The 15,292-nt window shown below is 46.0% G+C and overlaps 1 protein-coding gene across 1 annotated transcript in view; it reads left to right on the top strand.

Annotated features, from left to right (window-relative positions):
- The window catches only part of TADA1 (transcriptional adaptor 1), an 18,803-nt gene that overhangs the window by 2,192 nt on the left and 1,319 nt on the right, over positions 1 to 15,292 (top strand). Inside the window, exons 2-7 of the mRNA XM_035900757.1 lie at positions 13 to 304; positions 1,469 to 1,534; positions 8,840 to 8,937; positions 11,800 to 12,009; positions 13,086 to 13,237; positions 14,247 to 14,409. Coding sequence (XP_035756650.1) covers positions 13 to 304; positions 1,469 to 1,534; positions 8,840 to 8,937; positions 11,800 to 12,009; positions 13,086 to 13,237; positions 14,247 to 14,409 — 981 coding nt within the window. The remainder of the gene's footprint in view (positions 1 to 12; positions 305 to 1,468; positions 1,535 to 8,839; positions 8,938 to 11,799; positions 12,010 to 13,085; positions 13,238 to 14,246; positions 14,410 to 15,292) is intronic.

The following is a 15,292-nucleotide window of genomic DNA, read 5'->3' as shown; positions in this document are numbered from 1 at the left end:
CGAGCCTGAGAGAGTGGCGCTGGCTGGCCCTGGGTGCTGCGCGGCCCGTTCGTCTTCTCCCGGCCTTTAGAGGGCCGCGCGTTTGCACCGTGTCTGTGCGGAAGCCTCAGCGCTGGCCTGGCCCCGGGCCCCTTTGCGCTGGTGGGGGAAAGCAGTGGGTTTAGGAACAACCATTTTTGTTTGGTGTTTGCACCTTCCCTCCTCTTCCCCAGGTACTGGGCCAACTTGAAGCTCTGGTTCAAGCAAAAGATCAGTAAGGAGGAGTTTGACCTGGAAGCACGCAGGCTTCTCACGCAAGACAATGGTAAAAAGCCATCTTGTGTTTGTTCTCCTGCTGGCTCTAACGCTGCTTTGCCCCTGCCAGGCCTGGGGGGAGCTCCTCCCTGCTGCACGGTGCTTCCCGAACAGGGAAACGGCTGTGAGGGAAATAAGAATGGCAAGGACTCCGGTAGCAACAGAATTAAAAAGGTGGGAGGTGCCCTGGCCTGCAGGGGGAAGTGATTTTGTGGCTCTGGCACTGACAGGCAATTTGGCCTTGTGTTAATACGGTAAAAAGATAACATATGCTGTCCCGGCAACCAAAAAGCCATTTTTTTATGTCACCATAGAGACCCATTGCTTTCCATACTGCATTCTCCCTTTGGCTGGGACTGAACTGGTGATGTGGCTGAAGTGGGCGAGGCAACCCCTGAATTCACCTGGGTGGTTTTGCAGCAGGCAGATCCCCTTCCTGGCCTTTGGGGGTGGCAGGTTGGAGTGCTGAAGGGTGACGTTCACTTGTTCCTGCCTCTGTGTGGGTCTGCAAACTTTGGCGGGCATTGCTGAGAGTGTTGTGGGGCCTCCTGACTTCCACATTCATGATCCCTGTGGGGAAGGGTGGGAAGTTTGTTGGTGCTCAGGCTCAAAGACCAAAGAGGATCCTGTAACCCTCTGACCCTGGCTAAAGAAGCTCATCTTTGCTCTTTCTAATGTATAGTTATTCACTCTGTGTTTCAGTAACCCTTCTACGAGGAAGTTGCATTTTTTTGTAGAACCCGTTTGACTTAACTTCACCTTTCTGGGGCTGGCTCTTACTGGTCCTTTCTAGAAAAACCAAAAGCCCTGCTACCAGAAGTCTCTGTGGCCGGAGGGACAGCTGATCCTCTTCTGACTGGCTGAATACACCAGATGTTTCATGTTGCGTGCTGTAGGGCTGGATTTGCCTGTGTGTCATTCTAAGTAGTGGCCTAGTGAAGTGACAAGTGAACTTGTTTCTATGCCATGTGTAGCATCCTTTTTGCTACTGTGATAGCAGCGGATTCTGGGTCCAGTAGAAGAAAACTCAAAAAATCTGAAAGTTGTGCCTATGTATCTAAGCATGTGGGGAAAACGGGACTGTGGAAAGGCATAGTGAGCTACTTTAAGATTGCTTTGAGGGGATGCCTCTGGGTACTGACGTGTTGCTAATGAACTGTCTGTCTTTATGCAGTCCACTCTCACAATGATTTCCTCCTGGCTATTCTTACCCGATGCCAGATCCTGGTTTCTGCACCAGGTAAGTCCCGAGAAGCCTCATTCAAACCAATCGGCTGGTAATGCTTTGCCACGTGTGTGTTTGGCGGGTTTTGTACAAGGCGATCCGACTTTCTGAGCCTTAATATTCATGTTCTTTTTGCCACACAGGTAAAAGGGTAGCAAAGTAGTAGTGATCCAGCTGATTTCAGCTTTTATAAATAAGCTGCATTTGCTTGATTAGAGGCTAACGCTGGATTGCTGTGTGCGATAAGCTGGTTCAATTTCTGGATTGGGTGTGTGCTGTGAGCTGAAATGCAATGGGAGATGCTGCTTTGTCTTTGATCTGCTTTGCTTACCGCTTGTCTCCTGAACTTTGTGATGCTCTTTGTTCTTATCTCTGCTGGGGGTATCATTTTGGGTAGCTGGATTTTCCTGACTGATCTTGACATCAAGTACATATCTGATAGAGAAATGCTTACTGGGAATGCTTGCAGTGAGTCTTGGTTGAGCTATGGCCAATGAACCCAACCTTCTGCAGATAGTTAACCTTTTAACTTCATAAGTATTTGGAATGGCTGTTGTCAGGGTTGCAAGATATGTTTTGTTTGGTCTTCAGAAGAACTCTCAATCCAGAGATCTGACAGGAAGGACAATTGAGCTGCAATTCAAGATATGAAACTGCTGTGTAGTAAGGGAGAGAAAATGTAGCTCTGATGGGCTGAGACCTGACAGATGAGGTTTTTTAAAGGAGAGAATACCTGTTATTAGGGTATTGTAGCTAGAGGAAGGAAAAAACGCAAAATTTATGGATATCCACAGCTATTTGTGTTGGAGCTGGTCCTTAGCTATACCAGCTGTGCTAATTAAATGCTAACCTCCCCACCTCCAAACATGCTTTTTTTGCTCTCAAACTTTACAAACACATTTTGAGTCCCAGGCTTGCCCTCTTTTTCACGGTCTGCACTCATGTAATTCAGAAGTTTTATGTCTAAATCTTGCTGCTCCTTGCTTTTGACTTGGAGTACTTACAGCTGGATTATAAAAAGAAGGTGCAAGAACAAGTGATTCCCTTTGTTCCCCCGGAAGTAGCCGAGTCTAAAAAAGGAGGAGGAGGGAGAGAGCGAGCACCTGCATTCTTCCGTGCTCAGCACTGAGCTGATTTGAATGTTGGAGTAGAGATCATAGCTCAGAGGTCTTGCTTCTGAGTGGCAGTAGTCAGGCTAGAGCCCATTGCTGTGTGACTAAAGTTGGGGTGGTTTATTCCTGTGTGCACCACTCTGTGCTTAACCATATTGAATTTCATTTGTCTCTCTATCCGCTTAGTCTCGTGCAGCTCTTCTGCAGCCGTCTGGTCAGGCTTCATCTTCCCTGGCTCGAATAGCTCAGATTTGTCAGAAAACCAGCAGCTCCCCAATACCCCTTTTTTCAAGGCTGTCTAGGAATGTGTTAAAGGTACGAGCCCCAGCACAAAGCAGCGTGGTGCTCCACAGATGCCTTCTGTAGGCTCGTTATTTCCTGCCTGACTTCTTTTAATTTCAAGTCCTTGCAAGGACTTTTCCTCTTGTCACATTGAAGCTTACTCTCTTCAAGAGCCCTTGAAGAACTCTTTGTAGTGCTTCGGCAGATGGGTGACAGCATGTAACAGAGTGCTAGCTGACTGGTTACCTTACCAAGTGCTGGCCAGCTGGTCACCTCCAGTGCTTTCAGGCAGGCTTTTGTTCGTTCTACATCCGCAGATCTGCATAAGCCAGCTTGAAAAAAATCAGTTTAATCATGCTTGTGTTCTTAAAGACATGGTTTAGTGCTCTGCAGTTAACAGTACCTACTGCTAGTCCCTTCTAGAGTCTCTCTTTTGCTCTCCACAGATCAATGCAGAGTCTCCCAATGATTTTGGAGCTAATCTGCACTGAGATACCTCTTTCTGGGCTGCTGACTGATAGATCTATTACACATGCTCTTTACTTGCCAGTCTGCTGTGGGTGGCGTAGTGGATTGTACATGCAAGCCCAGGAAAGTGCAGGGATACTAGATGGTTTGTCTAGATTTCTTTTTCTCCCCCTAGATGCCAGTCTGACATCTGCTGGGTTTTTGTTGCTTGTTTTCTTTTTTTTTTTTTTTTCTTTTTTTCCCCATGTAAGAGTGGAAAGCTAACAGGCTTTTGTCTCCACCCCTGCCTTTTGGGTAGAAGGTGTTTACGTCATGATTCACGGAAACGAGTAACTTTAAAGAAGTGTGATTGATGCACTTGGCATGCCATTGCAAGGATTATTGATGCATGTACTTTCCACCTTCATGTGAGAGACAAGGGGGAAAGAACCATCTTTAAAATGCCAGTCTGCATTTAAAAAAAATTGTGTGGTCAGCGTTACAAGCATACTTGATATCGTGGCATTTGGAATAGGAAACCTTGGAGAAGGTGTTTTTAAGGAGTGATTGTAACTCATCTTGAACCATGGAAACAAATCCATTGGGTCCAAATTTTGCTGCCTCTGGTAGTAGTGGTTGCACCTGGGCTTATAAGGGAAGACTGGGTGAATGTGACCCTTTGTGAGAACGCTTTCTATTTCCATCTGTCATCTGCTCAGGCTTTTGGTCATGCAAACTTCAAATCCCAGTTCAACAGTCCTGTGTGGCATGGGATATTTAGGACTTCATGGAGGGAGAGGAAGGTTCATGTCTCTTCTGATGTGACAAATGACCAGGTTCTTTTAATTCCTGATGGCCGCCCACTGAGGGCACAGCAGGATCCTGAGGGATCCTAAACCTGACTTTTCTGACCTTTTCAAAAATGGGTGATGCTGTTCCTGCTGGTAGCCGTGTTTGCAAAGACACCCGTAAATACTCGAGTGGCACCCAGCTGTAACATAGCTGGAAAGCTGTGAAAGTGCCTGAAGAGAAAGGAACTTCCCGGAAAGTTGCCATCCAAAATACTAGAGAGTGACTTAATGTTCGTTTTAGGCTGGCTATACCAGCCTGAGTGGTGAGGCACGTTTCCCATGATAAGAACATTTTTTCTTTGGTGTTCTCTTTTTACCAGTTTTTTCAGAAGTGCTTTTCTGAATTTTTGTCTGGGTTTTTTTTCCCCCCAAAATTCCATCAAGAGGAACTCCAGTTTAAAGCATTTCTTAACCTTGCATGGACTTGCTCACTAAGCTTATCTTGTTTGTTGGGCGATTGCAAGCAAGCAAGTTAGCAAAGTTTCTTGAGTTAATACATGTCTCCCTTGAGCTGTTACCTCCCTCCTTAGCTAAATGTTGACAATAAAACTGAGACAATTGCAAGCATTTGAGTTAGTGATGTAAGGATTTCATTTACTTACGAGTAATCTGGAGCTAGCTAAGAGGTGGTTCAGTAAATTAGAACTCTCGCTGGGATAGCAGGAGCATTTTATTATATTGGGGTTGCCCACAGGCTTTTCTTGAAGGGCTTCCATCTGTGAGAAAGGCTCAGGTTGCTTGTGTACCACTTCTCTCCCAGAGAGCTGGGAAGGGAGGAAAAGGAAGAAAATGGGAGTGTGAGTTGTTGACAGAGGAGGGTGGGTCATCAGAATATATTTGACTGAACCCTTGCTCCTGCAAGAAGATAAAAAACCAAAACAACTGAAGATCAAATAAATGAGGGTGGGAAAATACATGTTTCCTGTGCCTGTCTGCTTTCCCCTGTCGTGACTTTGTATCTCTGTCCTTTTCTCCTGTGTGGTGCTGGTGCAGCACATCAGGAAAACCTGACGCACTTCTGGACTGGCTGGTGCCATCACTGAGATGTGGCAGCTCTTAGAAAAACATTCTTATCTCTTGCTCATCTTTGAAGACATATCAGCAGTCATTGCTGTGGCTTGTTAACATCTAATTCTCTTGCTAGCAAGATTAAATAAAAACTGCTAGCATCTCTGAAGTTTCACACCCAAGCCAACCTTTGTCATTTGTGGCCAGGAAGGCAAGTACTGGTTTTCTTAGAATACTACAGGGAAATTTTGCTTTCTTCATCTAGTGCAAGTCAGGCTTGGTAATATGAAAACCTTACAGAATCATAGAATTAGATTGGAAAAGACCTTTAAGATCATCAAATCCAACTGTTAACCTAACCCTGCCATCCCACCACCAAACCATGTCCCTAAGCACCTTGTCTACCTGGCTTTTAAATACCTCCAGGGATGGGGACTCAACCACTTCTCTGGGTAGCCCGTTCCAATGCTTGACAACCCTTTTGGTGAAGACATTTTTCCTAATGTCTAACCTAAACCTCCCCTGGTGCAACTTGAGGCCATTTCCCCTTGTCCTATTGCCCATTACCTGGGAGAAGAGACCGACCCCCACCTCACTACCCCCTCCTGTCAGGCAGTTGTAGAGGGCGATTGGGTCACCCCTCAGCCTCCTCTTCTCCAGGCTAAACCACCCCAGTTCCCTCAGCTGCTCCTCATCAGACTTGTGCTCCAGACCCCTCACCAGCTTTGTTGCTCTTCTCTGGACACGCTCCAGTGCCTCAATGTCCTTCTTGTAGTGAGGGGCCCAAACGGTACGATCACTTCCCTACTCCTGCTGGCCACACTATTCGTGATACAAGCCAGGATGCCGTTGGCCTTCTTGGCCACCTGGGCATGCTGCTGGGTCATATTCCATCTGCTGTCAACCAGCACCCCCAGGTCCTTTTCTGTCAAGCAGCTTTCAGCTTTCCAGCCACTCTTCCCGAAGCCTGTAGCATTGCATGGGGTTGTTGTGACCCAAGTGCAGGACCCGGCACTTGGTCTTGTTAAACCTCAAACAGTTGGCCTTGGCCCATCAATCCAGCCTGTCCAGATCCCTCTTCAGAGCCCTACTCCCCTTGAGCAGATCAACACTCGTGCCCAATTTGATGTTATCTGCAAGCTTATTGAGGGTGCACGCTATCCCCTCATCCAGATCATTATCATGAAGTTATTAAACTGAACTGGACAGGGAGCTAAAAAAAAAATCCTCTATGGGCTCTTTATAATGCGGAACAGGAGATAGTCTCTCACCTTTCCCATGTTCTAAGCTAAGTCTGGCTAAGTTTTTGTTAAATGTACAGGCTGAGATTCTGTTAAGTTGCCTCTTTCAGGGTCTACTGTCAAACCCTAAAAACTGAGTTGCCATTTCGTTTAGAAGTTGTTAACGTTATTTTTTAAAATAGGGCATTTTAAAAATTCAGACTGTGCTATAACCTACTCATCTGTAATACGTTGTCAGATAAAAAGGTGGTGGTTGCTTTTTCAGATTCTCTGTATTCCACTTTCCCCATCTCCGCCTCCCGGTCACGCAGTTAGATAAGGGCACTTTCATAAGTGAGGCTGCAAAGGAGCTGTATGTGACAGGGAAGGGTGGGTGACATGAGCTATAGAGATGTGCTTTTATTGAAAGCTTTGAAGTGGGCCAGGTAATTTTTGTGTCTGTCCTTAACAGACCTAATCCTCCCCTTGCCTAGAAGGGGTCTGACCTGCTATGGGTGGGGAGGAGGAGAAAGGGTGAACTCATCTGTAAAGAGTGAAACATCCTGTGAGAGAGTAGCAGTGCTACATCGATAGATCCTAAGATATAACTGCTGAGATCTTGATGAAGGGCAAGAGTCTTCAGGTCCATGGTGCTTTCCTGCACCCCCTTGTTAGGCTTCTGCTGTGATGTAGTGATGAGTAGTGATGCCAGCTTTATGATTTTTGGAGAGGGTCTTTTAATTTCCTATAATTGACTGGTGGATTTTTACAACAGGGTTTGTTGTAGACTATTGTCTCTGTGTGTGTAGGTTGTTTATAACCCCTTCTTAGCAACTGACCATAAACTTCACCTCAATCCCTTGGTTTAGCCTGATCCTTAAAGTCATGTTTTAAAAGTTTTTTTTCATGGCAGAGGAAGCAGTTCTTATGCTCCAACCACGAGTGTGGGAAGCTCCATGTAGCCAAGGACTTCCAGCCAGCCTCGTTGCCTATAAACAGGGCTGTAGGGTAACTGTATTTTTGAATTCCTGATGACAGCAAATTAAACACAGTTGCAAGTCCTGGTTGGTGTGAAGCTGGTGTTGAGCTGTGGCAGCCTGCGGTAACAGGAGAGAACCAGAACTGGTTGATTGTTGGTATTCGGTGAATGTGCCTGAGGCTAAGGTGTGGATGATGAGTCGTGGGAAGGCTGCTGTCACTTCTTGTCCATGTCTGGAGGAAATGGCAAATGCTGGCTCAGGTGCAGCCAGGGAATGTCTGAGACGTGCTGGCAGGCGCTGCCTGGCAGCAGAGCTCCAGCCTCCGCTTCACAGGCAACTGAAGTACCTTCAGAGCTGAGGTGTCCGAGCTCCCTGGAGGTGGGCAGGGACCCTGGCACAGGGCACACTCTGCTCCAAAGGAAAAAGGGTGCTCGCTCTCTGTGCAAAAGCAGGGGAGAGGGATACTGGTGATGCAAAGCAGAGGCTGCCTCTGTAGCCACAAGAGGGCTGTCCAGTCTTTGGGTTGCGCTTCTTGTTTGCTGTTAGCAAGCGCATATGCATCTGATGCAATGTTGTCTTAAGCTCCAATGTACCTGAAGGAATCGTGCATGGATCCTGTAAACCTGTCAGCGGGAAATCTGCAAGGCTGTCCTTGCCAGGAGCTGTGTGATTATCAGGATGTGGTTTGACCTACTGTAGGTGTAGTTGTCAAATGGCATACAGTGGTCTTTTGAGCAGTCTCATCAAGGTGATGTGGCCAAATAGATTTAGTTATTACTACTACACAATAATCTCTTTTTCAGCTGCTTGCCAGTTCTGTTCAGTCACAAGCTCACGGCTCACACTGGTGTTGTCCTGTTCCTGGGCTGAGCGGCCTTTGCAATTCTTCCCCCCTCTCCTTTCCCCTCGGTGTAACAAGAACAATCAGCTGTTTAACAGTGGTCCAAGACAAAGCTTGCTAAAGCTGATGGGGAACTGTAAAGGCAGATGTAATGAGTCAGACTGCTTGATCCTGCTGGTTAGCATCTGACCTGATCCAGGAGTTGGTGGGAGGAGAATCCCCCTCTGAGCAAGCTCCTGTCATCTTCCTGATGGAACAAATGGCTTGTTTCTTCCTTGTGGCTTTCCTTGGAGGCTGTGCTCATTTGTCTCCTTCTGCCATGGGTTTTTGTGTTGTGTGTGGACAGAATTTCTACTTAAGTAATAGGTCATGAGTGAATCAAGCTGGCAGGGGTCTGACAAAGGAAGGGAAGGGCTGCCCTGAGAATTCCTTCCTCTGGGCCATGGCTGTTGATTTTGGGTTAAAGGCTTAGCCAGGGGCCAAATCTTAAGGGTTTTCCTGTATGGACAATTTCATCCTGGCTGTAGATCAGGAACACCTATCAAGTGGTGTGGTTTTTTTTTTCTTTTCAATTTGTAGAAGGTGCTGGATCTCTGCCATGGCCAGGTGGCTCTGCAACTAAACCTGGAAAACTCAAAGGGAAGAAAAAGATTTCTTCGGTTCGACAAAAGTTTGATGTAAGTGTCCATGCTGAAATGGTTGTGGCTCTCTGACATTCTGTTGGGGGTGAAGAGCTCTGCACAGCGTGCAGTTTTTGTTACTACCTGGGATGTTGAAAGTCCATCATGTGCAATGATGTATATTTGGTTTGCGTTCTGGTTTGGGGCAGGAGCTGGGGGTTAGTGGCTGTGGCCTCTCTTGTGGAAGCCTCTTGGGAGAAAGGCTACTGTGTGACCTGGTTAGACACCAGAGAATCCATGGAAGTACACCTAAATGTCAAAGCTGTAAAAGCTTGTATTCCAGGAACAAACTACACTTCACGCATCTGACTAATTCTTGAAGCAAAAGTGATTTCCTATTTATTCAGGCAGTCAGAATTCTGTGACTGTATGATTCATTTGGCAGAACTCTACAATCCAAAGCGTTTAGAAGTAAGGTGTTCCTTGGGTCGAATGTGTTTAGAGGGTAAAGTTGTTTCAGAATTGGAAGTGATTTGCAAAGATGCTGTCTTCTGGTATGCAACAAAGAAGCAGGCAAGATCTCGTTAATTTTGCAGCTCTGTGCATCCGTCTGGTACTGTCACATGTCTGCTCTACAGTTGTTTCTGAGCTGCTGGTGTGAAAGAGGATCGGCATGGGGCACTGTCTTCCACAGGCGGGGTTAGATAAGACTGTTCAAACTCAATTAACAGTTTGTTGAAAGGGAGAGTGTCTGTCTCTTACTGAGCCAGATTTATCAGCACATCGTGATCTGGCTCAGTTCCCTCACAAGGCAAAAAACTAACCAAGCAAAAAAGACCCCAAACCTCAAGTTTTTCTTGCTGGTTTATTCAGCTGGATCAGTGTTCCTTGCGGTTGGAGGAATGCCAAAGCCAGCGCAATGGAAGAAGAGGCAGCCATATGGCTGGGGATAGGGGAGAAAGGTGGGCATGTGAAACCTCCCACTCCTACACTGTGAGAAGTTAAGTTGGCTCAGCTAAAGTGCCTACCGCACTTCCAGGGATTATAATCAGGCATCGTATGTGCATGCTTCAGAGGCCTGTGTTTCAAAGAGATGCAAGTCCAGCTGAAGGCTCGTTGTATTTAGAAACTCGTGAAATGTTTTGCAATGTTTGCAGCTGTGACCTGAATTCTGATGGCAGTCTGTATTACCTTTTTGTTTAAAACTTGACCGTAACTTTTCAGTAGCAAGTAGAGGGGAGTTTGAGAAGCAAGTTGTGATGTAGCAGAACTCTTGGAATTTGTTTTCCTCGGATACCCCTTTGTTACACAACATTTCTTGTGTGTGTTTATACACATGTTCCTGGAATGTTTGATAGTAAGTACTGTATGAAGTGTATATTACGATTAACAGGCTTGTCTGTTGCTAGTGGCATTCCCAAGTAGTGTGAACTTGAAGTGCCTTGGTTTTTCCTGATGTTTACCTCCCCAGTCAGAGTAGCAGCTGTGAATCACCACAGGTTCATTCCAGTTGGCTTCTGCTCTCCCAAACTGGATTCCTCTTAAGAGTTGCTTACATTTTGAAGGTCTTTTTTTCTTCCAGGCATACAGGCATGTAGCTTTCCTGTAATGAAAGCATAAGCCTTCAGAATTACGGGGAGGGAAACCTGCTTTCACATCATTAGTGGGTGGATTGGTTTTTCACTCTGAGTTAAATGCCACACTGTCCTTTGAATAAAGCGGCCCCCCTTCCTTTCCTGAAACTAAGATGTGAGAAATCTACTTTGCTGTATATTCATTGTTTATATTTAAAGTATGTTTTTGTCTTGATGCTCCATAAGAGCCTTGTGGCAATCTTTATTCCAGAGCCACCAGATTTGTAGCTTGGAGAGCTGAGGGAACAGGAGTTGTGGGAGTACTTGATGAGCCAGGGCCCTGTTGTTCCCTTGTGGGTTGGGGCTGGGTCAGGCACACGTCTGGGCCCCGGGGATCAGTCACTCCCATCTGTTCTTTCCCACACTTATCTGGGGACTGAGACTTCCTGGGAGCAAGCACAAGCACTCACAGTTTGAGACACCAGCACATCAAAGAAATTGTGCTGGAATACAGGTGGCCTGGGAAATGGGGGTTGCCACCTTCTAGTATGAATTCCTGTTCTGTGGTGGGTTTTTCTTTTAAATAACTGACTCAGTTCTGAAAAAATAGCCGTAATCCATCTTGGAATCGGTGGCTGCTCAGTAACGCAGCTCTGCTTAGAGTATTGAAAGTTCATGGGGAGACTAGAGTATGAAATTCAGAACTGGAATTTGGCTGAGCTGTTGCATTTAAAGCTTTAAAGAAATGTAAGAATCATTTAAGAATCACATAAGCTTAGGATCATGGTTTTTAATCTTGGTGGAAACTGTACAGTTAGCAAGTAAAAATACACCCTTCTGTACAAGAAATGACTAAATAGAGGAGAACTTTTCAGCATAGGAGGAGGTGAGTGAGAGATGTGAAAGTCCATAAAATCATCACTGGCCTGGATAGCATGAACAGAGATCAAAAGGGACAATGACTGACCACATTTGAGACTTACAGGAGAATCAAATCAATCCAGCAGGTGGGAGGTACAGAGCAAACCAGAGGAGGTGACTCCTCATGTGGTGTGTTGTTACGCTGTAGAATTTCTTGCTGCAGGATGTTGTGGATACCCAAAGTTTAGGTGGTTCAGGGTGCTGCTGGACAAGTTCATGGGCTGTTTAATAAGGGACACCAACACTGGCTCAGGAATTTCTTCAGTCACAAACTTGGGGGGGTTTGTAGACTATCTTGGGGAGGAATATCAGTCTGCTTGTCCCACTGTGATACAGTTTTATAGGTGTTTGCTTTCTAACTGGAAAACCAAAGTGTCTGACCAGGTATTTATCTTCTTATGCTCTAATGTTGTGTTCCTAACAGCATCGGTTCCAGCCTCAGAATCCGTTGTCTGGAGCCCAGCAATTTGTGGCAAAGGATCCTCAGGAGGATGACGATTTGAAGCTGTGTTCTCATACCATGATGCTTCCTACACGTGGCCAGTTAGAAGGAAGGATGATCGTAACCGCCTATGAGCACGGGCTAGACAATGTCACAGAGGAGGCAGTGACTGCAGTTGTTTATGCTGTGGAGGTGAGACCGGGCTGGGCGGCAGTGGTGCTCGTGTTACACCAGCAACAAAAGGCTCTGTGTGTGGCACGGAGTGGCGTCCCTCAGTGGGGAGAGGAAACCTGCTTCTCTAATGGCCCGTTTGCTTCAGGAAGAGTAAGATGAGAATCAAAGGGCTTCCAGACTTGTGGCATCATAGATGTAAAGTCTTGCATTTCTGCCTGCAAGCATTAATTTTGAAGTACTTGCATATGAAGAACTCCAGGCATGCTTAAGCAGCTGTTTCGGAAAATGCTGTTCCTGTTGCCTAAAAGAAGGGACAGAATGGAAGCTCCAGTTTAAACAGTTCTATAAAAAATAATCCTTTATAGGCGCAAGTATCTGGCATGGAAGTGAAGTGACAGAATTGGGTAATACCTGCAGGTGAAGTGCCTGCTGTTGCCGGTTTTGGCCATCAGTGGTGCATTACCTGACATATCCCAAGAATGATACAGCCATTACTTGGAGTGTTGATGTGTGGAGGGTTTTCTGGAGTCAGGATGCAGAGGCCAACCTGAATTTCCCATCTGGAATTGAGGCCAAATCAAGAAGCAGTTTTCTGCTGGCTTTTTTTTTGTTTGCTTGTTTGTTTGTTTTTTTAGGCAGTTGCTTCTCCAGCACTTTCCAGGCAACTGAACAGTGAAAAATAGGAGTGGAGTGACTTTTCTCTGTGGTTTTAGGGCCAGTATTTCAGTACAAGTGTAACATCTAGTGCCAAGTATGAAACCTCTTAATGCTTTATCAAAGAGATCAGGGGTTGGGAATTTCCTAGCATTTAAGAAACCTCTTTGGCATCTGAAGCAGCACATCGCATATTAAAGTACAGGCCACAAGGCTAACGCATACAGTATGCTCACACTGTGCCATGTTCTCTGTATCCAACTGTATCAGAGAGTGAAAACATATTGTAACTTGTCCAGATCTTGCTTCCCTTATGTCTTTAGGTCCTTGTGGTCATAGCAGCACTACTTCTGTCTTGCCAATTGGTGAGGCACTTCTCACGCTGTGGCTTGGTAGAGCGAATAAATCGGCATGTGGCATAAGATTATTTTTCATCGCAGAACCATCTTAAGGATATTCTGACGTCTGTGATATCCAGGCGGAAAGCCTATCGTTTGAGAGATGGCCATTTCAAGTACGCCTTCGGAAGCAATGTTAACCCTCAGCCATATCTGAAGAACAGTGTTGTTGCTTATAACAATTTAATTGAGTGGTAAGGAGCTCTCAGCACACTGCTAATTTCAAATGCAATTTGCTAGTCCTGAAGTTACTCCATGGTTTGGTTTTTCTGTTTGCTTAGTAGAACCTGTTAATGATGGTGTTTAGCTTTTCACACAAAGTTGCGTGTACGGAGGAATGTACAGCTAAACAAGGAGGGAGAATATGGGGATTTCCCAGCAGTGGAGTTTAGGACAGCATTAACTCTCTCTTCCTTGCCTGTGCTTGTACATCAACTCATGAAGGTGACCCCTGGCCCTCTGAATGTCCTTAGTAATTACTGCTTTTTTGAAGCTGTAGTGAGGGACATGGGGATTTTGCTGCTCTCAGGGAAACTGCCCCTGGGCAGAAGAGCCCTGCCTTTGTGGAGGCACCGCTGTTGTGCCACAGGAATGAAATGTCAGTGAGGACCTGTGGGACGCTGCCATTCTCTCATTTCCTCCATCCAAATGTATTTGTGGTTCCTTGGCAGGCCTTTCCAGTTAGTGGAGCTCCAATGTCGTCTTGTTTCCAGAGTCTCAATGTCAAACAGCTTGTGCTGCACATCTGGCAGCGTGTGTGTGGGAGAAGGCAGTTGTGTTTGTCTATGACAGCTTCTAGTAGTTGGCAGGAGGTCGTGGGTATTTTCAGATTTAATTATAGCACTACAAACATTACAAACACAATCCACTCCAAACTATTCTGCCAACAGCTAGCATCTTTCAATTTAACATTGTGGGTGCCCTAATTTTTATGCTGGGTAGAAACTATTGGCTATAAATAACAAGTTGCCAGCCGAGATCAGTTACAAAGCAGGCTTGAAGCATGCTGAGGATTGGTTTGCACTATTTTTATTAAACTGGAATTTTGAAGAGATTAATTACAGCTGAAATCATCTTATGTACGTAAAGGCTAAGTCAACTGGTACAGAAAAGCAAACCATGGGGCCAAGACCTTCCTGTGTGACTTCCAGGGGCGGTGCTGTTTTCCTGACTGGAATGTTTTACTGCTTGCTCTGTCTACAGCCCTCCGACCTGCGTGACACCTTCTGCTGGTCAGAGTCTAGCTCCCCAGCCCCCGCCTGATGATGCCGAGCAGCAGGCAGCTCTGCTCCTAGCATGCTCTGGAGACACCTTACCAGCATCCCTCCCACCAGTGAACATGTATGACCTTTTTGAGGCCTTACAGGTAAGCTGTTCATGTCATGCTGATGTGTCACAACACAGCTACCAGTCTCTGTTTTGGTTTACATGCATGGAGGGGGATTTGATTTCTCCTCCTACAGTCTGTGTCCTTTTTTCCCTCTCAAATTTACAATTCTTTGGCTTTGACTTGTTCCCACTGTTAGGTTAACATACAGTTAGCTCATGGCTTAATGCGTGTTCTGTTCCCCTTGGTCAGACAGCTAATGAGGAAATCCCTGTCTCTCGTTATAGCTATGTAGGAAGGGTGAACTCTTCCTCTGCAGCAAGACTGCAGTGATTATAATAGAACTGAGCTAGACTGAGATTTTGACAGTGATGCAGCAGAATGACTTGCCTGGCATGTCCCTTCTTACTCCTCATGTTCCACCCAGGGTTTTTAGAGGAATACTTAGTCCTGGCTTGTGGGCTGCTGCAGTGGGTTAGTTATGATTCCTTCAACCCTGGGGAGGTGTCTAAGGTGGGCTGGATGAATCTTCCTGTGGATATGCTTGCCTGTGGTTCCCTCCCTCTCTGGCAGCTTGGGAGACGTTCAGACTACTTTGAATGTCTAAAATTAGCTGTGAGAAATTCCCCCTTGATCTCCACTACTGTGAACAGGCCTTGGGATTTTTGTCTCAAGGCTGCGGAGGCAGACCGTTCTTTGTAAGAGCTGTAATCAAGCATTCTTCTCGTGTTTAGTCAGACAGAATTGTTGTTTGTAAGATTTTTGATGACAAATTGTTGTTTGTCATCGCAAGAGCAAAATGACTATTTCCTTACCCTGCCACTCCCTTACAAAATGGTGTAACAGGCGGTTGTTCTGTGCTGGCTGGTGTGGCAGTGATGGCAAGTTGCAGCTCTCCTCACCTGTGGCAGCCTGCATTCCT

Source organism: Egretta garzetta, unplaced genomic scaffold (genome assembly GCF_000687185.1).
Source record: "Egretta garzetta isolate BGI_Z169 unplaced genomic scaffold, ASM68718v1 scaffold598, whole genome shotgun sequence".
Lineage (NCBI taxonomy): Eukaryota > Metazoa > Chordata > Aves > Pelecaniformes > Ardeidae > Egretta > Egretta garzetta.
This window is presented reverse-complemented; position numbering and strand designations above follow the sequence as displayed.